Source organism: Cherax quadricarinatus, chromosome 7 (assembly GCF_038502225.1).
Source record: "Cherax quadricarinatus isolate ZL_2023a chromosome 7, ASM3850222v1, whole genome shotgun sequence".
NCBI lineage: Eukaryota > Metazoa > Arthropoda > Malacostraca > Decapoda > Parastacidae > Cherax > Cherax quadricarinatus.
In genome coordinates this window covers 61059159-61087151 of record NC_091298.1, presented here as the reverse complement: position 1 = coordinate 61087151, position 27993 = coordinate 61059159, and the positions used below count along the sequence as shown (strand labels likewise).

At 38.2% G+C, this 27993-nt stretch overlaps 1 protein-coding gene across 1 annotated transcript; it reads right to left on the bottom strand.

The window, feature by feature from the left end:
- Window positions 1–358: 358 nt before the first annotated feature.
- Cals (calsyntenin 1) lies at window positions 359–25030 on the bottom strand. Its single transcript, XM_070082574.1, has 6 exons — window positions 24832–25030; window positions 24512–24644; window positions 17185–17671; window positions 16368–16647; window positions 7461–7633; window positions 359–4639 (listed from the first exon to the last, which is right to left on the bottom strand). The coding sequence occupies exons 1-6, from the start codon at window positions 24989–24991 to the stop codon at window positions 4475–4477; spliced, it is 1398 nt and encodes a 465-aa protein (XP_069938675.1). The 5' UTR covers window positions 24992–25030; the 3' UTR covers window positions 359–4474.
- Window positions 25031–27993: the final 2963 nt, after the last annotated feature.

Here is a 27993-nt window from a genome sequence, read left to right as displayed (position 1 = left end):
TACATAATCAGGGAAATTTATGAACATGTAGAAGCAAGGCAAAGGAGAAACATGGTAGAGGGGAAGAGGTGAACTGCCTACCATATCCTCTGCAGATGTGATTGTAACACTTGTGAGCTTGCAACACAAGGTGTTCCCACATTATTACTCCAAAGTCGTTTTCATTCCTCTTCTGCCGTCGAGTGGTTCAAGCGTGTCTCATACTCAACTTTTTATTCTGACTTTTTTAAAAGCCACTTTACCTTGGTTCCTGCTCACTGGAAGCCTGATGAACTTGAACTATATTTCAATTAGCCAATAAAACTGCATGTATATATATGACATAAATCAGCATATCTAATAAGGCTCATAAAGAAAATTTATTGGGTGTAGGTTTTTTATTGATGACGGATTACATAAGCCAGGGGTTTTGTGCAGACTGCCTACACCCTGCGGCCAGCGCCATCCCAACCCTTCTTTTGCCTCGTTTCACCAGTGCCGCCAAAAAATTACTGTAAACAATTAGTCATTAATTACTGTACTGTACTCTTTCAAGTCGAATTTCACAAACTTCTTCCACAAATTAATTAATTTATTACAAATTTAATAACTCTTATGATTATATACTGTATATTGTAAGTATACATATGTATATATATACACACACACAAAACCACCACAGGGGGAAGTTGAATGATAAATCTAGGCCTTTCATGTTGCAACCAATACATTTTCAAGAGTTTGCAATAATGGAAAGGAATAAATATCAGCCCAGGTAGGTGTGTCTACGGAGGCATCCTACCAGGTTCGTTGGCTCTTTCTTGATTCTTGACACGTTATTAATGATGTATTCTCCTGTTTATTATCACACCTATAACACTTATGGAATGTCTTTTTCTGCTGTTTCTTAAAACACTTCCTTGAACCTTTGACATCTAGCACCTGGCAGTCAGGCTAGGTGGCCTCACATGACTCTCTTCCTTGTGGGATGCCTCCGTAGACTTGCCTTCCTGGGCTGATATTATTCCATTCCATTATTGTAAACCCATGAAAAAGTGCTGGCTACGATGTGGTTATTTTGTGCATATATGCATACATACAGAATATGCATACATACACATAGTATTGTAATTGTTTAACATTTGCAACATAGAATTTTTTTATGTATACCCGCCCCCTTTTTTTGTAATTTGGTGTCACTGGTGCATGGTAGTTCCTTTACAAATGGCTGCATTACAAAAATCCTGGCAAATCTTGCTTTGTGAGGTATCAAAATAAAACTATCATGATTCATGTTTATGGTTAAGTCCTAACAAAACTTTATATGCTAACTAAAAGCTTATCTGTGACTTTCATAAAAGCACAAGCAAGAAGCATAGAACTGTTAAAAGAAACAAAGTTGCTGATGACTCTCTGTTAGGCAACTGCTGCTTGCTGCTCTATACAGATCCTACAAGATAAGCAAGTACACAAACTAAATTTTGTTCTTTAGGGAGGGATGCGTGCCGCCTTGAAAACAAAAAAACCTGGTCCTTTAAGTCTATCATTCAAACAACAAAACAGCTGCTGTCATCTACAACGGAATGTTACAGATCCATTACCGATTCGTCACAGATTATCTGTACTCATTACATATTTTACATCAACACTGAGAATTTCATATACGAGCTAACAATCTCAACAAACGGCGCAACAAGGATTTGACAGACGACTTCCAAAAATGATCAATTATGCACCTTCAGTGATGGGTATAACTGATGCCACAAAGCACTAGTTTCATACAAAGAATCACCATATCATATCAAATGATGATCAGCATATTAAAACTGCAATGCAATATGTTTACACTGCACTTGATATTTTGAAAGAGGTCTAGTAAGGTGGCTGTTGCCCTGAATGCTGCAATTTAAGATGTGATGTGATCTTTGAGCCTTGGATAGTACTTCCATAAAACACATTTTGTGTGTTATTAATATGAAAATGTGCCGTACAGAACTTCTAATCAAAGGTCGCAATCACGAACCTCTCCACATTTACACTTAGGATAACCTTTTGATTGTTATTATCTAAGAGCTTGTAGATATCCTGGCAAATATATGCTACCATAAGTACATGTCAGGATAGCAGTACAATTGAGAAGCGACATAGGAAAGGTTGACGATGGGACTCATTGTACAGATTTAATTTACAAAAGATAGAAGGCCTTCTATAAAATGCTTCAACAAACACACTTTATTTCAAGAGTTAGTACTGGATTTTTAAGTAAGCTCTCAGATTAATTATATTTTAAACGGCTGCCAAGAATAATATAACAAAAGTGTGCTGCTTAGCTATCTCTACAGGAGACCTACTATTTTATTATAGATCATGTTTTCTGATACATACCAACCACAATATAACCAAATTATTGCTCATCTCACACTGTCAGACAAGAAGCTATCTTAAAATTTACAGCTAAAGCTTCAGCTTTATACAGTTATGTAATGAAAATATTGAATTGATAAACTTTGTCTTCCACTGTGAGCTGAAACAGATGTTGTCTTAAACTTCAAACTCAGGTTAATATGTAAAAGATAGTGGTTAATATTTATAAAAAAGATTCAACACAGACTGTCCTCTCATATCGACCTAAATGCAATATTGCATCTGCCAGAAGATCCACAATTTCTGTGTAACATTCACTGATCCTGGTAACAAAGAGTTAAAAGAAAAGATGATGTTAATATAACATATGAACATAAAAGCAATGATATGTGTTAGTTTTCTGAATAGCAGAGATGTGAAGCAACCAGCAGAAGACTCCTGGGTTTAAGATTTGCTGTGCAAATGCTAAAATCTGACAATATGAGAGGAGTAGTCTGTGAAACACAGCGATAGTTCTCCCACACTGGCTAAGATAACCTGAGGTCTAAAACACGTGCTGTCAAGCCGCTATCAAGCCTCTCGACTCTCTGTAAGTACATAAGGCCTTCTGAGAATAAATAGTATCTCCAGACAAAAAATGTACATTCTAAATAAAGAAAATAATACACCTTAAGATATGCCTCTTGCCTAGATTTGCATCATGTCAAGTGACTGGGCCATGCATTAACAATCCACAGGGTCCATTTTTCCTCACACATCATTAAAATGCAACGTAGGAGAGCCATCCCTGTGCCTGGTTGCCAGCTCGGGCTTTCTGTGAAGTGACACGTTTGTATATCACACATATGATACTTTCTCCAGTATCTTTTGTCCTTCACATTCTGGCACCTTAAAAAGATTAATATTAGCAAAATTATTGTATTTTGTTTTTACATAGCTTGTGACTAAACACTTCATTTTTGGACTACATTGGACTACTAAATACATATATCTTGCTATATTGATTATTCTACAAAGTAATATGATACCAAATAATATAGGCAGGTTGAGATATGTAAACATTTCTATCATTCCGTGCAAATATTGCCAGGTCATTGTCTTTGCCAATGCACAAGCTGCCACCACACCCTTCAAAAATATAATTATACTAAACTGGATACAAAGTCTCCCAATTGCACCTCCAGGAACTACTTCCAAATCCAACTCTTAAGATTGCTTTTATTACTCTTCTCAGTCATGAGGACTACACCAAGTGAGGGACATCTGCTAGCAACCTTCAGTGTCACAAAGACAACAATGTCTTCAGAGTACCTGCCTGAGGAATGTGTTGTACAATCATTTACAACACTATATTACACTAGGTACAAGCTGACCCATCATTTAAATGAACCAACATCTGCCATTATATCCTGGAACTGTTTAATGTATGCATGTATGTTATGGTATGTGTATGCGAATATGTATATGTGAATATGTATATGTATATATATATGTGTATTTATATTTATTTATTTTTAACATTCTGGCCATCTCGCATCTTGGCAGGGTGACTCAACATAGACAGACCCTTCAATGTTCAGACAATTTATAAAATTTTGCAAGTGATATACATTCTATCATACGTCTAAAATATTGGTGCAACAAAAAAAAAAAAAAAAAAGTCATAATAACTAGTGGCATGTATGACTATTCCCAAAACAGGAACTTTTTGCATGCAATACAGTATTCCCTAAAGAATATTGCAGGCATATAATCCTCTACTATCTCTTGAGACACTTACGACGCCCCTATACAGGACTGATGAATGAACGACTGGCACTCCAAGCTCATCTTCTGAAGGTTAGTCATCTGGGTGACAGCAAAATTGAAATGCTTGGCAGGAAAGAGTGACCAGCTACTCGTGGAAGTAAAAAAAGAAATGCGGAGAATGCTTAGCTGGCACTTTACAGTCGCATTAGTCTGTTAAGGGCAATTATTAGCTTTTTATACATTTTCTAAATCAATTAAAAAAAAAAATACTAAAATTTTGGGTTAGACTAAAGAAGGATGTGATCATTCTGTCATTTATGACCCAGCCCACTGTGTCTCTGTAGGTACTCAATCAAGACAACTAAAAAAATAATAAAAAATCTTATATCTTGAGGGTAGAATCATCCCACTCCAGGTCTTTGGGCTTCCCTTCATCTTCATCCGATGAATCCACATCATCGTTAAAGTTGCTGCCATCGTCTGATGAATCGTCGTCGTCATCATCTTCGTCTCTTAGACGCTGTGTTTCTGCTAGTTCCAGTTGTTGCTGAAACAAAAGTGAATTGCAGTTTATAAATGCAGGGTAAACCCTTTCTCCTGTATAAATTACTAAATGCAAAAAGAAGATAAACTTTATGGTTTTCTTTTTTGGGTCACGCTGCCTTGATAGAAGACTGCCACCATGTTGAAAAAACATAAAAAACATGCAGGGTAACCTCTTGAGGTAGAGTATTTGAGATAATGAACATGTTCACTGGGCAATGTGTAAGCATTTAAAATGCCCTATATTGGTAAATGATGCCTATTGGAATAAGTGTACAGCTTACACTAAATCTGTAACCCTGAGTCAAGGACACAGCTATTTAAGCAACAGCTATGTCTTTATGAGTTGTTGAGAGAATCATCATGAAGACCCACATCAGGTGCTATTCCCTGACAAATTAATAATAATATGTAGCAGTAGATATTATCCACCACAATAAAAAAGTGAATGAAAATTAAGTAGGACATTTGTTATATAGTACATCCCCATTTATGATCCTAAAGTGTTCTTGAAAACTGTTTCTTACTCGAGTGCTTTGGAATTTGAACTAATTTTCCCAAGGACACCACTCATATAACTGGAGATGGGTTACTGAGATATATTAGTCTGTATCTAGTTTGTAGTACAGTGGTACCTTGAGTTTCATACAGATCCCAACTCGAATAATTATGTAAGTGTATTACTGTAAGTGCTTTTGTAAGTGTATTTTTGGGGGTCTGAAATGGACTAATGTAATTTACATTATTCCTTATGGGAACAAATTTGTTCAGTAACGGCACTCGAACAGCCTTCTGGAACGAATTATGGCCGAAACTCGGGGTACCACTGTACTACTTGTACAAGCTCTTCTCTTCTCTCCCTCCTGTTCCCTCCTATTCTCTTCTCTTCCATTCTCCTTCCCATTGTATTTGAAACAACACACTTCCACATGTTCTATACCCTCTCACTGTTATAGCAAGGTATTAGGTGTCTGGGCATATGGTGTAGGGAAGGCATAGCGAGAATAACTGTATGGGGAGGAAGGGTCGTGGTGAAAGTGTAGTGCATCAGGCTGAGCTAGAGTAGGGGGAGAAAAAAAGGAGATCATTCACTCATACCCTTGTCCTCTTCTCCATGACCACCAGTCAGAGACTGGAGGGTCTCTTGTCTCCAAAGACTCCTTGGCAACCCAACCAACACACTGGCATCTCAACCATCTGTGTGTGTGTTCCCCCACCCATCAACCCCTGACAGGTATTGGATGTGGATAGATGGGCCATCCAAGAACAACAGAACAATGTCAATATTAGATCTAAAATTCTTTACCAGCCTCTACCGAACAAATATGAACTCTCCCCAATTGCATAAAATGAAGATATAAACTATCAATGCATTTAGTGCAAAACTGGCTTGGAACATTTTTAATTAATTTTTTTGTGTGAGTATTTGCAAACAATCATGTCTGCAGACCAGCATTAATAAATCATTGCTTAATTAATTTCAAAGTGCCAAGATTGAGGGTGTATAACTTTCACCCAGGAGGGCCTACTTTAATTGTAGGTTATTTATTATTTTTTTTTTTTCAACAAGTTTGCTGTCTCCCACCGAGGCAGGGTGACCCAAGAAGAAAGAAAATCTCCAAAAAAGAAAATACTTTCATCATCATTCAACACTTTCACCTCATACATAATCACTGTCTTTGCAGAGGCTCCCAGATACAAGTTTTGAAGCATATATAAAGATATATAACATATCCCTCCAAACTGCCAATATCCCAAACCCCTCCTTTAAAGTGCAGGCATCATACTTCCCATTTCCAGTACTCAAGTCCGGCTATATAAAAATAACCGGTTTTCCAATGTTAACCTTCCTATGGTGTAGAAATATACTTAGTTGGATGAATCTTATTGAAGCTAGCTGGCCCAGTGACTAACGCGGCAGTCTGGAGTTCTGAGACTCTCTGACCATGGGTTCAAACCCCACCCGCGGTATGGTTTGTTTGCAATCGTGTCATTACAATTTCAGGAACCATGGTGACACCACACATCCCTGTCCAAGATCCACTTTTACTGGGAAATATCTCCCTCTTTTCTACATGCCCTAACCTGAGCCTCGCTATCCTCATAAAAACTCTTTACAGCATTTAGTAACTTACTACCTATTCCATATACAGCACTTGCAACATATACTTGGCTATGTACGCATTGATAAAAAAAAATGTTTAACAATGCATATTTCTTCCATTTAGATGGGAACTCAATTATTTTGACAATGTTCATGCAAAGGAAAATAAAGAGAGTGGTAGCAGAGAATCCTCTTAATACATTTTACCCAAGGCTAGTTTACAGGAATACACAAATATATTGCCGAAGCTGAGCCTTAAGATGAAACATTGTATTTAAAAGCCTCTCTGCTACCAGGCATTCTAAGAGTACACCTTAGGCAATTTACCTTCATATGACGAGATACACATTTTGCTTAGAAAATACAGCAATAAACAGTCTGGCTTACAGTTAAAACACACAGGGGTCCCATTGTGACCTTTTGTTTAGTGGCCCTGGCCCAAAGATATGATGCCATGATCTGACAATCTTGAGAACTGTGGACATTGGCAAACAATTATACAGAAAATCAATGAGGTACATACGTGTGTGTGCGTATTTTTTTTTTTAACACGTCGGCCGTATGTATGTGTGTGTGTGTGTATTATATATATATATAATACACACGTGTGTGTATGTATGTACATACATACATACACAAACATAAGAGAGAGGAGCTTACGACAATGTTTCAGTCATGAATCAAAAGTATAGATTAAACTGAGAAAACATCAAATAAATACCTCCATGGGGTTAACTGTGATGTTAAGCGAGGAATCATCCCATGCCATCTCTGCATCGGCCACATCTTCGTGAGCATGACGGGTGTGGGCAGCACGAACACGGATTACACCCAGCACCACCATAAACACCAGGAAGCCCACACACACAACAATGATGATCGTCACTGCATGTCCTGTTATAATCAATGGATTTATTTACAAGAATAAGCATCATAGTAATTATGTCATTCTAACGTTAACTGGGAACACCTTTGTTACCAGTCTTCAGCTGATCTGCAAAACATAATATGCAAAAGTGAGCTGTACGGTAGAGTTCAATACCATGGCACTGATACAGTAAATTTTTAACATGCTGGCTGTCTACCACCGAGGCAGGGAGACCCAAAACAGAAACACTTTCACTATCATTCACACCATCCCTGTTTTGCCAGAGGCCTGCAGATACGACAGTTTAGATGTCACTCTAAACAGTAAATATCCCAAAATCCCCCTTTAGAGTGCAGGCACTGTAACAATCAATCCATTATTTGTTTTCCTTGAAAGGAAAACAGAGGTTACTACATTTCTTAATGTTGAAAGTGGGAGGCACTTTTCCCACCAAAAGGGGAAGGAAACATACTGCAAGTTAATGTACTGTCCCAATTACTCCAACATTTTCTAAGCTCTAAAAGATGTCATATTCACATATTTTTCTTTTACAATTCTCATGCTTTAAAGTATCACAGAAAACTAGTTTAGCAATGTACCATCATGCTCAAAACATTCAAAGTGCCTTCATCACTTCATAATCTTGTATTATAGTCTGTCGCTAGATCCAAAAAAGGCCACCTTACAGTCTTGAACACATGGCTCCTTTGGCTGTCACACTGCAAACAATTAACTTAAGATACCATAAATGAAACCCTCATGCAACATTTGGCTATCTTTATTCTGGAAACGTATCACTGCTTCTCAGCACTAGACTGAAGAAGCCACTGGCTGGCAAAACATTTCCAGAATAAAGATAACCAAATGTTGGACAAGTGTCTCATTTATCAACTTGTTGGTTTTCTAAATGATCTATTCAAACTCAGAGACTTTCCAAACTGGAGAATTATTATAATAAGCTCATTAAAACATTCACATAATCATATAAGCACAGTATCAAGTTTGTTTTACCAGAGTGAAAGTATCTTTCAAGAAAATATATCAACTCATTTGTTTTTGAATTACCTTTCCTAAGCAAGATAAAGTAACCATTACGTGTTGCAGTAAAATTTTTTTTTTAAATTATAAGTTGTTTTAGTTAAAACAGGTCTTTTCAACAAGATCTTTAGCTCTGTTGAAATGTATTTTCTGATTAGACTACTCCTACAAGGCCAGAGCATTGAAAAAAATTATTCCTACAACCCTGGCCTTTGGAAGAAAAATTTGGCCATGGAATTAGACACAAATCTAAAGCTGAGGCTACAAAAGAGAACTAAAAAATGGATGCAGTATAATTAAGAAACAAGGGAGAGAAAATTCACAAGAAATGGTATGGAAGATAGGAGTGACAAAAGGAAGGAGAGGTGGAATTAGTAGTAAAGCAGGTTAATATTAATATTCTGTAGTGTGGTAAGGATATGTGGGGTACAGGACATATAAGAAAGATTCTATGAGGACACACAGAAAGTACAGGTGCTCCTTGACTTATGATGGGGTTATGTTTTGACAAATCCATCCTAAGTTGAAAATACGTATGTCGAATATGAATATGCTAAATAAATACATAGATAATTACTATCACTGAATGAGTAAATAAATAAATAACTACTATCGCTGAATGAGTATATAAACAAATAATTATTGTAACTAATTAAATACCAGTAATGAAAAGTAAATAAATGACTACAAGTTATGGACTTGCCGCCTTCATGCTGGGTAATTATCTTTAAGTTTCATCAGGAAAGTAATTGCTCTTGCATCATCATAAAGTCAAAATACCATAAGGCGAACCATTTTTAGTCGAGGAGCAGGAATGCCTAGAGGTTATTATTACATTTTGGCCACTTTCTTAAAGGTAAGATCATAAGAGAAAAAAAGAGCATCAGAGATACAGACAGACTGACATTTTAATGTCTGAGAAGTCAAGCGTACTTTTGACCTCACAAAAGCTATACTAAATTATTTAATAGCACATCTAAACATGAGTATCATTATTACTGAAATAATACTGAAGATCATTCATCATTACTCACAAACTTCATTATATAAAGGACCCCAATGGAAATAAGTCACTCTGTCCGACTTTTTTGGGTTATCCCAGGTTCTCTACACATATGCTGCTATGTATGATAATCTATGTAACTGTATTTGTGTATACCTGAATAAACTTACTTATTTCCAAAATGGCACAGGCATTAAAGTTCCATGTTAACCCACTCAATGGTAATATCCCCATCCAACTTTTAAACTGCAGGCACTACACCCATATACAGTTGGCCATAACACAATCTTTTTTATCCCATACAAAAAAAAAAGTTATACACCAGGATTATTAGTGTAAATCAACTTTATTCTTAATTACAAAATATAAAAAAAAAAAAACCTGAGTGGGTTTAAGTGTTGGTTTACTGGACTGAAGGGTTTGTTGATAATCACTGCCAAACAACGACTATATTATTTAAAAGGTTTATTTCATTAAGATCTCTGCGTATACGTATTTTTAAGTTAATGTTTGCTGTAAATTAATGCGTTTAAAATGTTTATGTAAATAGTGTTACAGAACAAAATTACTATGCTAATTACATATTGGTGCTTGTGGTCTGATCATGGTAAGTACAGGTATGATACAAGGGCATTTAATTCATGAACATGTGTCTGACTGGTTGTTTGGTGCTTGGTTGGTGATCCTTGTACAGTGGACCCCCGGTTTACGATATTATTTCATCCCAGAAGTATATTCAGGTGCCAGTACTGACCGAATTTGTTCCCATAAGGAATATTGTGAATTAGATTAGTCCATTTCAGACCCCCAAACATACACATACAAATGCACTTACATAAATACACTTACATAATTGGTGGCATTGGGAGCTGATTGTAAACCGGGGGTCCACTGTACTTGTGTATGGTTATCATCCTTGCACCTCTGTATGGTTGGAGATGCTTGATGTGTGTATGACTGGTGATCGGTGTGCTTGTGTATGGCTGGTAATTCCTAAATGTTTGTATGGCTGTAATTTGATACTTGTGTATGGTTGGCGATTCTTGTACTTGCATGTAACGGTGATCCTTGTGATTGTGTATGGCTGGTGATCCTTGTGCTAGTGTATGGCTGGTGATCCTTGTGCTAGTGTATGGCTGGTGATCCTTGTACTTGCATATGATGGTGATCTTTGTATTTACATATGATGGTGATCCTTGTATTTGCATATGATGGTGATCCTTGTGCTGGTGAATGGCTGGTGATCCTTGTACTTGTGTATGGCTGGTGGTCCTTGTACTTGTGTATGGCTGGTGATCCTTGTACTTGTGTATGGCTGGTGATCCTTGTATTTGTGCATGGCTGGTGATCCTTGTATTTGTGCATGGATGGTGATCTTTTTGCTTGTGTATGGCTGGTGATCCTTGTACTTGTGTATGGCTGGTGATCCTCGTACTTGTGTATGACTGGTGATCTGAACACTAATGTATGATGGTGATCCATGCATTTATGTATAACTGGTAATATGTGCACTTGTGTTAGGCTGGCAATCTGTGCACTTGTGTAAGGCTGGCAATCTGTGCACTTCTAAGACTGGTGATCTGTGCACCTGTTTTAGTCTGCCAATCCATGCACTTGTCAAACTGGTGATCATTGCACTTGTATAAGGCTGGTGTTGGGGCATTAGTGAACCTAATGATTTTGTGCATCTCTTTCTGTAGGAGCAAACCATTTCAATAGCCCTTATTCTGCTCTTTGCTTTACATCACTTATATTGCTATGGTACTTGTGGCATTTCAAAATATTTACAGCCAGACATCTAGAACTAGTTGCAATAATGGGCAAACAATGCTATCTCATATAAAGACAGTTATAGGAGCTAGGAGATAAATACTACACATTTTACATTTTGTATTTTACAATCATACTAGTGCCCTATTTGTGCAGCTGTGCTATAATCCTGAACGTGAAACTGAGAAGTTCAGGATAAATGTGCGAAACATCTAGCTCACTTCTTTGTATGTGGTTCTGGACAATGGTGCAAGTTTTACAAGCAAGGGCAAAATCCAGGCTGGTGTGCTATATTATCAGAGAAGCTATTTTCACATGAAAGCAAAGTGGCAGAGATATATCAGCAATATTAAATACCAATACAATTTATTTGCAAATAAACAAAAAGGTGAGAGCAAATTTCCTGAAATCTGAATACTGTACATTGTACTGAGATGAAATACATCTTTTATTCGATAGTTTCCCGGGACTATATTACCAGATCTTAGAAATAACAAAATACACTTTTTTTTTCTTTTACAATAAGCAGCCTGCATATAAGCCCCAAGTAAGTGCTATGAATTATTCCTCTATAGAGCCAACAGTACATGGCATGTATTGAGCTCACCCGCCGCCAGCACAGCAGCCTGAGTCCTGCTACCCCCATACAGGTCTGTCGGCCACAAGTAGGATACACAGTCAGCACCTATAATACCTTATTACATCTTACACATCCCTAGTTTGAACTCTTGCTACTTTTCCAATCATTTCTACACTACATCAACAAACCTGATTGGCTAAGAAGTGCTCAATATTTTCAACACTGCATTTTTTATATTCAAAAGGTTGCTATTCTCACCCAAATAATCATTAACAGAAGTGTTATAAGAAGAGCAGAGTATATGGAGAGTAAAAGAAAGGTGAAGAGAGTGGCGAGAGAGTGCAAAAGGAGAGCAGATGATAGAGTGGGAGAGGCACTGTCAAGAAATTTTAATGAAAATAAGAAAAAATTTTGGAGTGAGTTAAACAAGTTAAGAAAGCCTAGGGAAAGTATAGATTTATCAGTTAAAAACAGAGTAGGGGAGTTAGTAGATGGGGAGATGGAGGTATTAGGTAGATGGCGAGAATATTTTGAGGAACTTTTAAATGTTGAAGAAGAAAGGGAGGCGGTAATTTCATGCACTGGCCAGGGAGGTGTACCATCTTTTAGGAGTGAAGAAGAGCAGAATGTAAGTGTGGTGGAAGTACGTGAGGCATTACGTAGAATGAAAGGGGGTAAAGCAGCTGGAACTAATGGGATCATGACAGAAATGTTAAAAGCAGGGGGGGGATATAGTGTTGGAGTGGTTGGTACTTTTGTTTAATAAATGTATGAAAGAGGGGAAGGTACCTAGGGATTGGCAGAGAGCATGTATAGTCCCTTTATATAAAGGGAAAGGGGACAAGAGAGATTGTAAAAATTATAGAGGAATAAGTTTACTGAGTATACCAGGAAAAGTATACGGTAGGGTTATAATTGAAAGAATTAGAGGTAAGACAGAATGTAGGATTGCGGATGAGCAGGGAGGCTTCAGAGTGGGTAGGGGATGTGTAGATCAAGTGTTTACATTGAAGCATATATGTGAACAGTATTTAGATAAAGGTAGGGAAGTTTTTATTGCATTTATGGATTTAGAAAAGGCATATGATAGAGTGGATAGAGGAGCAATGTGGCAGATGTTGCAAGTACAGTGGACCCCCGCATAACGATTACCTCCGAATGTGACCAATTATGTAAGTGTATTTATGTAAGTGCGTTTGTACGTGTATGTTTGGGGGTCTGAAATGGACTAATCTACTTCACAATATTTCTTATGGGAACAAATTCGGTCAGTACTGGCACCTGAACATACTTCTGGAGTGAAAAAATATCGTTAACCGGGGGTCCACTGTATATGGAATAGGTGGTAAGTTACTAAATGCTGTTAAGAGTTTTTATGAGGATAGTGAGGCTCAGGTTAGGGTGTGTAGACGAGAGGGAGAATACTTCCCGGTAAAAGTAGGTCTTAGATAGAGATGTGTAATGTCACCATGGTTGTTTAATATATTTATAGATGGGGTTGTAAAAGAAGTAAATGCTAGGGTGTTCGGGAGAGGGGTGGGATTAAATTATGGGGAATCAAATTCAAAATGGGAATTGACACAGTTACTTTTTGCTGATGATACTGTGCTTATGGGAGATTCTAAAGAAAAATTGCAAAGTTTAGTGGATGAGTTTGGGAATGTGTGTAAAGGTAGAAAGTTGAAAGTGAACATAGAAAAGAGTAAGGTGATGAGGGTATCAAATGATTTAGATAAAGAAAAATTGGATATCAAATTAGGGAAGAGGAGTATGGAAGAAGTGAATGTTTTCAGATACTTGGGAGTTGATGTGTTCTCGGATGGATTTATGAAGGATGAGGATAATCATAGAATTGATGAGGGAAAAAAGGTGAGTGGTGCGTTGAGGTATATGTGGAGTCAAAAAACGTTATCTATGGAGGCAAAGAAGGGAATGTATGAAAGTATAGTAGTACCAACACTCTTATATGGATGTGAAGCTTGGGTGGTAAATGCAGCAGCGAGGAGACGGTTGGAGGCAGCGGAGATGTCCTGTCTAAGGGCAATGTGTGGTGTAAATATTATGCAGAAAATTCGGAGTGTGGAAATTAGAAGGTGTGGAGTTAATAAAAGCATTAGTCAGAGGGCAGAAGAGGGGTTGTTGAGGTGGTTTGGTCATTTAGAGAGAATGGATCAAAGTAGAATGACATGGAAAGCATATAAATCTATAGGGGAAGGAAGGAGGGGTAAGGGTCGTCCTCGAAAGGGTTGGAGAGAGGGGGGTAAAGGAGGTTTTGTGGGCGAGGGGTTTGGACTTCCAGCAAGCGTGCGTGAGCATGTTAGATCGGAGTGAATGGAGACGAACGATACTTGGGACCTGACAATCTGTTGGAGTGTGAGCAGGGTAATATTTAGTGAAGGGATTCAGGGAAACCGGTTATTTTCATATAGTTGGACTTGAGTCCTGGAAATGGGAAGTACAATGCCTGCACTTTAAAGGAGGGGTTTGGGATATTGGCAGTTTGGAGGGATATGTTGTGTATCTTTATACGTATATGTTTCTAAACTGTTGTATTCTGAGCACCTCTGCAAAAACAGTGATAATGTGTGAGTGTGGTGAAAGTGTTGAATGATGATGAAAGTATTTTCTTTTTGGGGATTTTCTTTCTTTTTTGGGTCACCCTGCCTCAGTGGGAGACAGCCGACTTGTTGAGGAAAAAAAAAAGTCTTTTTCCCAAATGTTTTGTGTTGATGGGAAGGGAAGAGAGAGAGGGAAGAGGATAAATATAAAGCAGTGCATGTTAGTGGTCTTCATTTCCTCTGCCTCCAAACTGTACTTTCAAAATCCAGTACACCATTCCCACGTTTTTGCCCACTGCAGTTTCCTTATCTGAGCTTCAGAAGTTACCTTTTCATTTTTTCCCTACCAATTGCTGCCTTCAACATGAAAGGTGAGGTAATCTTCAATCATTCCTCACTTTCTTATTAATGCAGGCAAGTTCCAAACGCTTCATTTATTTATCTGACAGGCAAGCCAACATGTGGAATTCCTTGGCTAATTTACAGCTGTTCCTTCATGTTTTTAAAACTCAAAGGCATTAGAGATGCCTGGAGATAATGCCAGACAATATCTGCCCCTCATGAACGATAAATCAGATACAGACAGATACATTAATTCACAAACAGAAAAAAGAATTTGGTAGTCACATTATATGTAATATTCAGTAAAAATACTACGTTAAGCTTCCGCAACAAAATTCTGTACACACGTGCCCACTAAAAAAAATATGGAGAAAGGGAAAAAGACACATGAAACATAGTAGTTCTTTAACTATTGCCTTGATACATGGTCTTTGGCTAAAGTTTCCCATTTTTCTTTATTAGTTACCTGTGGCACCATTATTGAAATTATCACATAATAATAATAATTAATAACTAAGTTGTTGTTGTAAGAGGTACATGGAACCTTCATAACATTAAACACAAAAATAAGTTGGGTATACCGAGAATCGTGTATCATTCTGTTTTTGAAAAATGTTATAAAAAAAAAGCATGAATTTAGAATTAATGGTTTTATATTTTGAGATCAGCATACTAATCTGATTACCACAGAAACTGACAGGTATGCTAACATACTCACCTTAAAAATACACTGAAATATGCAGCAGTGAATTAAACTCTTATGAGGGATAACTTTTTTCTATATCTAAAGAAAACAAGTGATGAAATGTACAGTATCACTAATACTAATGTAATATATTAGTATCATTTCTTGACCTTGACAAAGAGAACATAAATAATATATACCTTTGATGAATTTCAAGTCTTTCTCCTCCTGGAGCCTGCCTGTGGGCCAGGCTCATAATGGTAGAATTAATGAAAAAGTCACAGATACAACTCATGGGACATTTTATTGTGTCAATGTTTCACTCTCCAGGAGCTTTGGTAAAGGCTTGATGAAGCTGTTATTGAAAGTGAAATGTTCCCACAATAAAATGTCGCATTAGTTGTAACTATGTCCTTTAACCTAACAAAGTGAACATGTTTCCATATACAGTGGACCCCCGCTTTACGATCAGCTCCCAATGCGACCAATTATGTAAGTGTATTTATGTAAGTGCGTTTGTACGCGTATGTTTGGGGGTCTGAAATGGACTAATCTAATTCACAATATTCCTTATGGGAACAAATTCATTCAGTACTGGCACCTGAACATACTTCTGGAATGAAATAATATCATAAACCGGGGGTCCACTGTATACACATTATACCAACTTTACCATTTGTAAAATAAAAAACTACAAATAAATTGGATTTCACTGCAAACAAGGTCTAATCATTAAAATTTTTAAATATACATTTAAAAAAAAAATAGGCAATAGTGATCTTACCTGCGCTATTCACTGCCACTCCTTCCATGACATTGGAGGTGAAGTAGACGTCATTGACAGTATGAGCTGGTTTGAGCTCCACATGGTGAGCGGCAATCTTGGCATGGGCTGGTACAGGAAGTGGGTTGTGATGAGTAAGGGGGCCACCACTCTCTGCGCCCTGGCTGTGGGTGTGGCCAGAGTGACCTGGATTCTCAGGAATGGTGTTGGCCAAGGGACTGCTACTGCCAGTTAGACCTGAACCCCTGTCAACACTCAACTGTGGGTGGATCACAGTCACCTGTAAGAATTCAATGATGTATACAAATTTTTTTTATTTTAATATTAATAGCAATTTTTTTAAAAACTTCAAAAAGCAAGCCCATAATACATGCAAGTTGAGAAGGGGAAGGGAAAAATATGTTGAAAAATACGTTGTTCCAAAAATCCTTTTTACATAGTCCTTACCATATGTCAGAAATATTTGTTAACCCTTAAACTGTCCAAACAAATTTACGTTCACATGCGTAGTGCTCCAAAAGTAGATCTACGTTTTTTTACATATTTTCAAATATAAAAAAAAAGTAGATCAAAGTTTTTTTACACGTTTTCAAATGTAAAAAAAAAGAAGAGAAGATCTACTTTTTTTACATACTTTCAAATGTTGAAAAAACGTAGATCTACATTTGGACAGTTTAAGGATTAAATTTAAACTGTAGTTAAGTTAGTTTTTAAAGCTTTTGGAAATAATAACAGCAAATTTTTAACTCTTGAATTAAGTAACAGAAGCCTACTTTGTGCAAAAAAAAAAAAAAAAATTGAAGAGGATAATACAAACCGTCTGGACATATTCATTGCTGGTAAATCTGCCACCCAGCTCAGAGCAAGATAGTTTGAATGCACGGTTGAGGTAATATGCAGGCTTGCGGTTGGCATAATGAATCTGACGAAGAATGGACTGGTAGTGATGTGTTGTGTGTGCTCCTGATATTGTTGCTCCCTGCCTAGTGATGGATGACACCAATCCAAGTTCTGAAATAAGGTTGTCTGGGAGGACCAAAGTTTCATGGTCAGGGTTGAGAGGTGGGTACACAGACACTACACACTCATCCAGTTGTCCCCCTGGGGTCGGAGCAGTGGCTTCCTCAGCAGCTGCTGACAGATACACACCAACATCAGGGAAAACACGAAGGCCTTGGCGGAATGATTCATACTCCTCAGCAAAGTTGGTGGTGCCATTGAGCTCAATACTTGGCTGATGTGGCTGCATAACCACCACAAAGCTCTGGGCAGTTGCAACTTTCAGTGCCTTTCCAGAATCACACCTGTTGAAGTAAAACTAAGTAAATAATAATAATAATAATAATACAGTGGTACCTCGGGATACAAATTTAATTCGTTCCAGAAGGCTGTTTGAGTGCCGATACCGAACGAATTTGTTCCTATAAGGAATAATGTCAATTAGATTAATCCATTTCAGACCCCCAAAAATACACTTACAAAAGCACTTACATAAATACACTTACATAACTGTTCAAATTTTGAGCTGTTCGTATCCCAAGATACCACTGTACACTTAAATTAAACCACTGGATGAGTGGGGCTCAAACTCACGGCAAGTGAGTGGTAAAATTCCAGGCCAGTGCATAAGCCACTGGGCTTATGTACTGGCCTGATGTTTTACAACTCACTTGCCACAAGTTCAAGTGCCACCTGTACCATGGTTTGTTTGCAATCACGAGTTTATACTTGAATTATACAAGGTGTTTCACTTGTAGGAGGCTCCAAGCTGGTACTCCTGTAGTTGCAACCATCTTATTTGTATAATATACAAACAAGATGGTTGCAACTATTTGAATACCAACTCTGGGCCTTCTATGAGTGAAACACCCTGTATTACCAGTAGATTTTTTAGTTATAGTAATCCCCCTACTTAGTGTAATTTTGTTTCGATAAGGATAGAGGTACCTAGGGATTGGCAGAGAGCATGCATAGTTCCTTTGTATAAAGGCAAAGGGGACAAAAGAGAGTGCAAAAATTATAGGGGGATAAGTCTGTTGAGTATACCTGGTAAAGTGTATGGAAGAGTTATTATTGAAAGAATTAAGAGTAAGACGGAGAATAGGATAGCAGATGAACAAGGAGGCTTTAGGAAAGGTAGGGGGTGTGTGGACCAGGTGTTTACAGTGAAACATATAATTTTTTTTTTTTTTTTTTTCAACAAGTCGGCCGTCTCCCACCGAGGCAGGGTGACCCAAAAAAGAAAGAAAATCCCCAAAAAGAAAATACTTTCATCATCATTCAACACTTTCACCACACTCGCACATTATCACTGTTTTTGCAGAGGTGCTCAGAATACAACAGTCTAGAAGCATAAACATATAAAGATACAACATATCCCTCCAAACTGCCAATATCCCAAACCCCTCCTTTAAAGTGCAGGCATTGTACTTCCCATTTCCAGGACTCAAGTCCGACTATATGAAAATAACCGGTTTCCCTGAATCCCTTCACTAAATATTACCCTGCTCACACTCCAACAGATCGTCAGGTCCCAAGTACCATTCGTCTCCATTCACTCCTATCTAACACGCTCACGCACGCTTGCTGGAAGTCCAAGCCCCTTACCCACAAAACCTCCTTTACCCCCTCTCTCCAACCCTTTCGAGGACGACCCCTACCCCGCCTTCCTTCCCCTATAGATTTATATGCTTTCCATGTCATTCTACTGTGATCCATTCTCTCTAAATGACCAAACCACCTCAACAACCCCTCTTCTGCCCTCTGACTAATACTTTTATTAACTCCACACCTTCTCCTAATTTCCACACTCCGAATTTTCTGCATAATATTTACACCACACATTGCCCTTAAACAGGACATCTCCGCTGCCTCCAACCGTCTCCTCGCTGCTGCATTTACCACCCAAGCTTCACACCCATATAAGAGTGTTGGTACTACTATACTTTCATACATTCCCTTCTTTGCCTCCATAGATAACGTTTTTTGACTCCACATATACCTCAACGCACCACTCACCTTTTTTCCCTCATCAATTCTATGATTAACCTCATCCTTCATAAATCCATCCGCCGACACGTCAACTCCCAAGTATCTGAAAACATTCACTTCTTCCATACTCCTCCTCCCCAATTTGATATCCAATTTTTCTTTATCTAAATCATTTGACACCCTCATCACCTTACTCTTTTCTATGTTCACTTTCAACTTTCTACCTTTACACACATTCCCAAACTCATCCACTAACCTTTGCAATTTTTCTTTAGAATCACCCATAAGCACAGTATCATCAGCAAAAAGTAACTGTGTCAATTCCCATTTTGAATTTGATTCCCCATAATTTAATCCCACCCCTCTCCCAAACACCCTAGCATTTACTTCCTTTACAACCCCATCTATAAATATATTAAACAACCATGGTGACATTACACATCCCTGTCTAAGACCTACTTTTACCGGGAAGTAGTCTCCCTCTCTTCTACACACCCTAACCTGAGCCTCACTATCCTCATAAAAACTCTTTACAGCATTTAATAACTTACCACCTATTCCATATACTTGCAACATCTGCCACATTGCTCCTCTATCCACTCTATCATATGCCTTTTCTAAATCCATAAATGCAATAAAAACTTCCCTATCTTTATCTAAATACTGTTCACATATATGCTTCAATGTAAACACCTGATCTACACATCCCCTACCCACTCTAAAACCTCCTTGCTCATCCGCAATCCTACATTCTGTCTTACCTCTAATTCTTTCAATTATAACCCTACCGTACACTTTTCCTGGTATACTCAGTAAGCTTATTCCTCTATAATTTTTACAGTCTCTTTTGTCCCCTTTCCCTTTATATAAAGGGACTATACATGCTCTCTGCCAATCCCTAGGTACCTTCCCCTCTTTCATACATTTATTAAACAAAAGTACCAACCACTCCAACACTATATCCCCCCCTGCTTTTAACATTTCTGTCATGATCCCATCAGTTCCAGCTGCTTTACCCCCTTTCATTTTACGTAATGCCTCACGTACCTCCCCCACACTTACATTCTGCTCTTCTTCACTCCTAAAAGATGGTATACCTCCCTGACCAGTGCATGAAATTACTGCCTCTGTTTCTTCCTTAACATTTAAAAGTTCCTCAAAATATTCTCGCCATCTACCCAATACCTCCATCTCCCCATCTACTAACTCCCCTACTCTGTTTTTAACTGACAAATCCATATTTTCCCTAGGCTTTCTTAACTTGTTTAACTCACTCCAAAATTTTTTCTTATTTTCATTAAAATTTCTTGACAGTGCCTCTCCCACTCTATCATCTGCTCTCCTTTTGCACTCTCTCACCACTCTCTTTACCTTTCTTTTACTCTCCATATACTCTGCTCTTCTTATAACACTTCTGCTTTGTAAAAACCTCTCATAAGCTACCTTTTTCTCTTTTATCACACCCTTTACTTCATCATTCCACCAATCACTCCTCTTTCCTCCTGCCCCCACCCTCCTATAACCACAAACTTCTGCCCCACATTCTAATACTGCATTTTTAAAACTATTCCAACCCTCTTCAACCCCCCCACTACTCATCTTTGCACTAGCCCACCTTTCTGCCAATAGTCGCTTATATCTCACCCGAACTTCCTCCTCCCTTAGTTTATACACTTTCACCTCCCTCTTACTTGTTGTTGCCACCTTCCTCTTTTCCCATCTACCTCTTACTCTAACTGTAGCTACAACTAAATAATGATCCGATATATCAGTTGCCCCTCTATAAACATGTACATCCTGGAGCCTACCCATCAACCTTTTATCCACCAATACATAATCTAATAAACTACTTTCATTACGTGCTACATCATACCTTGTATATTTATTTATCCTCTTTTTCATAAAATATGTATTACTTATTACCAAATTTCTTTCTACACATAGCTCAATTAAAGGCTCCCCATTTACATTTACCCCTGGCACCCCAAATTTACCTACTACTCCCTCCATAACATTTTTACCCACTTTAGCATTAAAATCCCCAACCACCATTACTCTCACACTTGATTCAAAACTCCCCACGCATTCACTCAACATTTCCCAAAATCTCTCTCTCTCCTCTACACTTCTCTCTTCTCCAGGTGCATACACGCTTATTATAACCCACTTTTCACATCCAATCTTTATTTTACTCCACATAATCCTTGAATTAATACATTTATAGTCCCTCTTTTCCTGCCATAGCTTATCCTTCAACATTATTGCTACTCCTTCTTTAGCTCTAACTCTATTTGAAACCCCTGACCTAATCCCATATAAGTGAACAGTATTTAGATAAGGCTAAGAGGTCTTTGTGGCATTTATGGATTTGGAAAAGGCGTATGATAGGGTGGATAGGGGGGCAATGTGGCAGATGTTGCAGGTGTATGGTGTAGGAGGTAGGTTACTGAAAGCAGTGAAGAGTTTTTACGAGTATAGTGAGGCTCAAGTTAGAGTATGTAGGAAAGAGGGAAATTATTTCCCAGTAAAAGTAGGCCTTAGACAAGGATGTGTGATGTCACCGTGGTTGTTTAATATATTTATAGATGGGGTTGTAAGAGAAGTAAATGCGAGGGTCTTGGCAAGAGGCGTGGAGCTAAAAGATAAAGAATCACACATAAAGTGGGAGTTGTCACAGTTGCTCTTTGCTGATGACACTGTGCTCTTGGGAGATTCTGAAGAGAAGTTGCAGAAATTGGTGGATGAATTTGGTAGGGTGCGCAAAAGAAGAAAATTAAAAGTGAATACAGGAAAGAGTAAGGTTATGAGGATAACAAAAAGATTAGGTGATGAAAGATTGGATATCAGATTGGAGGGAGAGAGTATGGAGGAGGTGAATGTATTCAGATATTTGGGAGTGGACGTGTCAGCGGATGGGTCTATGAAAGATGAGGTGAATCATAGAATTGATGAGGGGAAAAGGGTGAGTGGTGCACTTAGGAGTCTGTGGAGACAAAGAACTTTGTCCTTGGAGGCAAAGAGGGGAATGTATGAGAGTATAGTTTTACCAATGCTCTTATATGGGTGCGAAGCATGGGTGATGAATGTTGCAGCGGGGAGAAGGCTGGAGGCAGTGGAGATGTCATGTCTGAGGGCAATGTGTGGTGTGAATATAATGCAGAGAATTCGTAGTTTGGAAGTTAGGAGGAGGTGCGGGATTACCAAAACTGTTGTCCAGAGGGCTGAGGAAGGGTTGTTGAGGTGGTTCGGACATGTAGAGAGAATGGAGCGAAACAGAGTGACTTCAAGAGTGTATCAGTCTGTAGTGGAAGGAAGGCGGGGTAGGGGTCGGCCTAGGAAAGGTTGGAGGGAGGGGGTAAAGGAGGTTTTGTGTGCGAGGGGCTTGGACTTCCAGCAGGCATGCATGAGCGTGTTTGATAGGAGTGAATGGAGACAAATGGTTTTTAATACTTGACGTGCTGTTGGAGTGTGAGTAAAGTAACATTTATGAAGGGGTTCAGGGAAACCGGCAGGCCGGACTTGAGTCCTGGAGATGGGAAGTACAGTGCCTGCACTCTGAAGGAGGGGTGTTAATGTTGCAGTTTAAAAACTGTAGTGTAAAGCACTCTTCTGGCAAGACAGTGATGGAGTGAATGATGGTGAAAGTTTTTCTTTTTCGGGCCACCCTGCCTTGGTGGGAATCGGCCAGTGTGATAAAAAAAAAAAAAAAAAAAAAAAAAAAAAATAAATAAAAAAAAAAAAAAAAGGATAGAGCAGATGGAGGATCGAGCCTCCATCATGTCTTGCACTGAATGACCCACATGGGATTAGTTCTTAACATGAATTAAACAAACAATTTGATAAGGATACATTAAGGAAGAGTTTTACTCAGCCGACCGCTTGTGCTGTGTTTAGTGACCTCTAACACAAACTGGCAAGTCTGTGCTCCTCCCAGGTACAATAAACATACACACACGGTAGTCAGGCTTGTATGCTATTGGTGCAGGACCTTCTTTTTTATGTTTTTAAAGAAGAATGTTGTTTTAGGATTCCTCTTCCAGCAGAATGAAGTCTTTCTGGTATTAAAGAGGTGTTCAAGTCTGTATTCTTTATCAAATTTGATCTTCTTCAGATGTGTCATGCAAACATTCTGATTCTTCCACATCCTAAACACTGTGCATCTCGTACCTTTCCTTCAAATGATCAAATCACCCAAACTTTCACTAAAAATACAACTGATAGTGCTATCATTACTTGAGCACCTTAGTGCTTCATACATTATATAAGAGTTGCATATCCTGAGGCCAGTCAGAAATGTTTTCATCTTCACTACATTGCTACAATAGTATGAACAGCTATTAACACCTTTGACCTTTTTGGACTAATGAATGCCTAATTCTTCCTAATCCTGGTCTTATCTTTCTTAATGTAGCACTCTGTTCTTTAAAAAATTATTCAGTTACTTACAACTCAGCGTAAAAATCTTAATGTAGCACTCTGTTCTTTAAAAAATTATTCAGTTACTTACAACTCAGCGTAAAAAAAAAAAAAAAAACAATAACACAAGACAAAGATAAAAGGGGATAGTAACCCTTTCTCCTGTATAAAATAGTAAATTTTAAAAGAGAAATTTTTGTTTTTCTTTTTGGGCCACCCTACTTCAGTGGGATACAGGCAGTGTGTTGCAAGAAGACAAAGATATATTTCCACATGATACAAGGTTTGTACAAAGATGGGTGACATTTGGTTGTCATGCAGAAAGCCCATGGTTATGCAGAGCATTTTGGACAAGTTTAAGTCTAACTTAAACATGTAAAAATATATGTTATTCAACCATTACATAGTGTAATAAAGTTGGTAGAATTACCAACAATAGGTAAAGTAAAAGGACACAAGTTCAACTAATGTGACATTTTATTGTGGCAACGTTTTTCTCTCCAGGAGCTTTGTCAAGCCGTTACGGCTTGACAAAGCTCCTGGAGAGCGAAACGTTGCCACAATAAAATGTCACATTAGTTGCACTTGTGTCCTTTTACTTTACAACCGTTATATACTAACATGGACTGTTAATTTTATTTAATTCCTCAACAAATACTGTACCTAATATACTGCTGTACACAAAACATCTACCGTGAGTGGAATTAAATCTCTACTTCAGTTAGAGTAATACGTACAAAATATTAGTGGTGAGGGCAATAGGCCGGCGTCCTGGTGTGGGGAAGTCTCTACCATTGACATAAGCAACGCGCCGGACAAGAGTCTCCAAGTTGGTCACATTATTGCCTTCAATTGTGATCTGTGTCATCTCTGAAAACATAGATATAAATATCTACCTTTAATTACATAGGCCACAGCACAAATTTTCAATTATTGTGAACCACAGTAGCCTAATTGTATTTACATTTCAAGCTTCTACTGTGTCATCATCCATATTAGCCTTCTCCTACACAACTAAACATGAGCTATACCATAGGTGGAGACTGAACAAATATACCATTGTTTGTGAGAAGTTCCATGCTGGGCTGCAGCAGTTCCATGGCCGGAGTATCGAGAGCTTCTTGGCAGCGTGTGAGGCAAGAGAGGACTCGTGGAGACTCAAGAGCACCCACCAACACAGACAATCCAGCAAGGTAACCTGTCAACCCATGCTTCATGTTGCTTTCGGATCCTGTGAAGAGGATACAAGTTTTGTTTAAACACAATGTTTCTTGCAAATTATTTTTTTTTCAACATACAGACCATCTCTCGATGAGGCAGGGTGACCTGAAAAAGAAGAAAACTACAAAGTTTTTCTTCTTTTTCAGGTGATGGTGAAAGCACTGAATGATGCTCCAAACTTCAGAACACCCGTGACTTAACCTGATTCCTCATTTTTTCTTCTTCTCCCTCTTCCCCTTTCCTCTTTCCTTTTTTCTCCTCTGGGTTGTCTTTCTTTCTTCTGTCTCGTGTTTCTGTTCCTTCATTATTTATTTCATCACTTCCCCTTCCCCCCACCTCTGTGCACTTGCTTTCCCTCTGTGGGCACCTAGCTCCCTTGCGGTGCTCCCCTTTCTTTGTATTTGACTGGCTCCTTCTCCTTAATTCCCCACTACTACCAATACCACCACTACTACTACTACTACTACCACCACTACTACTACTGCTACTACCACCACTACCTCTTCCTGCCTATATATACCCGTCCTGCTCCACTTCTGGTTAGTGTGACATTGTAAATGGTCCAAGTCGGACCGAAACGTCGTCGTAAGCTCCTCTCTTCTATGTGCGGGTTATTTGTGTATTTTTTTTTCTTTTTGGGACATCCCACCTCTGTGGGAAACAGCTGATGTGTTAAAAAAAATTATATAAGACAATGGGTTTCTAGCCCCCATGCTCCTGGCATTTTAGTCGCCTTTGGAAAATTTTTTTGTTATATTAACAAAGAAAAGCACTAATCCCATATGCACCCTACCCCACAAAGACATGGCCCAAAGAAGAAAAAATAACGCCTAAATGCACCTTAGTTGCCTTCCCAGATATCATGAATTAATGATTATCCAGTCAAATGCCACATCTCAGACTTCCACAGTGCAAGCATTGTACATCCTATCAAAACTTAAGTTAGCTTTTTTCCTGACTCAATTGGTGCCATGCTCACAATCCGACAGCATGCTGCCAGCATGTTGCTTTCACTTACCTTGATCTAACAACCGTACATATGAATGCTGTATGTTCCAGCTCTTATTACCGTAGTACTGTTTTCACCATCTCTTTTCAACTTTTCTTCAGACTGAATCAATTTTTAACCCTTTCAGGGTTGGTGCCGTACTAGTACGGCTTGCACGCCAGGGTTGGTGCTGTACTAGTACGCATAAATTCTAGCGCCTTCAAATCTAGTGAGAAAGCTGGTAGGCCTACATATGAAAGAATGGGTCTATGTGGTCAGTGTGCACAGTATAAAAAAAATCCTGCAGCACACAGTGCAAAATGAGAAAAAAAAACTCCGACCGTGTTTTTGGTTTAAAACAGCGACTTTGCAGTGTATTTTCGTATGCTGTTTATGGTTGTATTCTAGTTTTCCTGGTCTCATTTTATAGAATGGAAGACATATTATGGAAATTGAGATGATTTTGATTAGTTTAACAATGAAAAGTACCTTGAAATTGAGCTCAAAGTAGCAGAAATGTTCGGTTTTTGCCAAAGTTCAAAGGTAAACAAATCATGCCACATGTCCAATACATGACAACTGGAGAGTCTAATATTCTTTCACAAGTGCGCTGATATTTTTTATACCATTTCTACACCATTTCTACACGAATGCAGTAGTCTGCATAACATAAATCTTCTATTCTTTGTGAGAATAAAACTTCAAAGTGGAAAGCAAAAGAAATGTGGGAGGGGCCTGGGGATGTGAGTAATCAACAGAGAAAATGTTATTTTAGTGCCGGGAATGTCTGTCTGGTTTATTCTGGACCCTATTTGGAAATTGGCATCTTTTGAAATTTGTGTGAAATTGGCAAAATTGCCAATTTCTGACCACGTTATTGGTTAGTTGAAATAGGTAAATGGGTGGTTTCTTGTACTCATTCGATAGACAAAATGGAGTTCTAGCGAAATAGGTATGATTTTTGTCGACTGGTACATTGGAATTGACCGATAATAGGGCTCAAAGTGGGCGAAATCGTCGATGTGTAAACATCGTCAACACCGCTAACTTTGTGAGAGCATAATTCCGTAAGTTTTCCATCAAATTTCATACTTTTGGTGTCATTATGATCAGGAAAAGATTCTCTATCATTTCATAAGAAAAAAATAATTATTTTTTATTCGAAAAATTTCTGACCCTGAGAACAAGTTTAGGAGAGGGCCTGCCGACCCTGAAAGGGTTAAAAATGACCATCTAGCTCCATTCTTTATACATAATCAAATTATCTCAATAACTTCTCTGGTGATAAAAATATTTTATCAGGCAGCTCAACAGACTGTCTCCTTCTACACTACCACAAACAATGATTTATTTGCTCATCACCAGTAGAAGGAAAGAGCAGAATAATAGTAATAATAAAAAAATAAGCCCAAATTAAGCAGTGACCATGTCTAAGCTATCTTTCTGTCATAATGACTGCAATTATTGGTAGTTTTTAAATTTTTTGTCATACATGATTATCCTGTTAATATCAAGAAAAAGGAACAGACCCATGTGTCAATCCTGCTTGCAATTTCCTATCTCTACTCAATTTCATTCTAAAAAATGTATAGTATGGACATATGGTATCCACAATTTGATTAGAATTTGATATCTTTTCAGCAGACCCTATTTTTTCATTTTACTACTACTTATCAATGATTAACCCATTATATTATTATTATTATTAACACACTGGCAGTCTCCCACCAAGGCAGGGTGGCCCGAAACAGAAAAACTTTCATCATTCACTCCATCACTGTCTTGCCAAAGGTGTGTTTACACTACATTTATAAAACTGCAACATTAACACCCCTCCTTCAGAGTGCAGGCACTGTACTTCCCATCTCCAGGGCTCAAATCTGGCCTGCCAGTTTTCCTGAAACCCTTCATAAATGTTACCTTGCTTACACTCCAACAGCACGTCAAGTTCTAAAATCCATTTGTCTCCATTCGCTCCTATCTAACATGCTCATGCATGCTTGCTGGAAG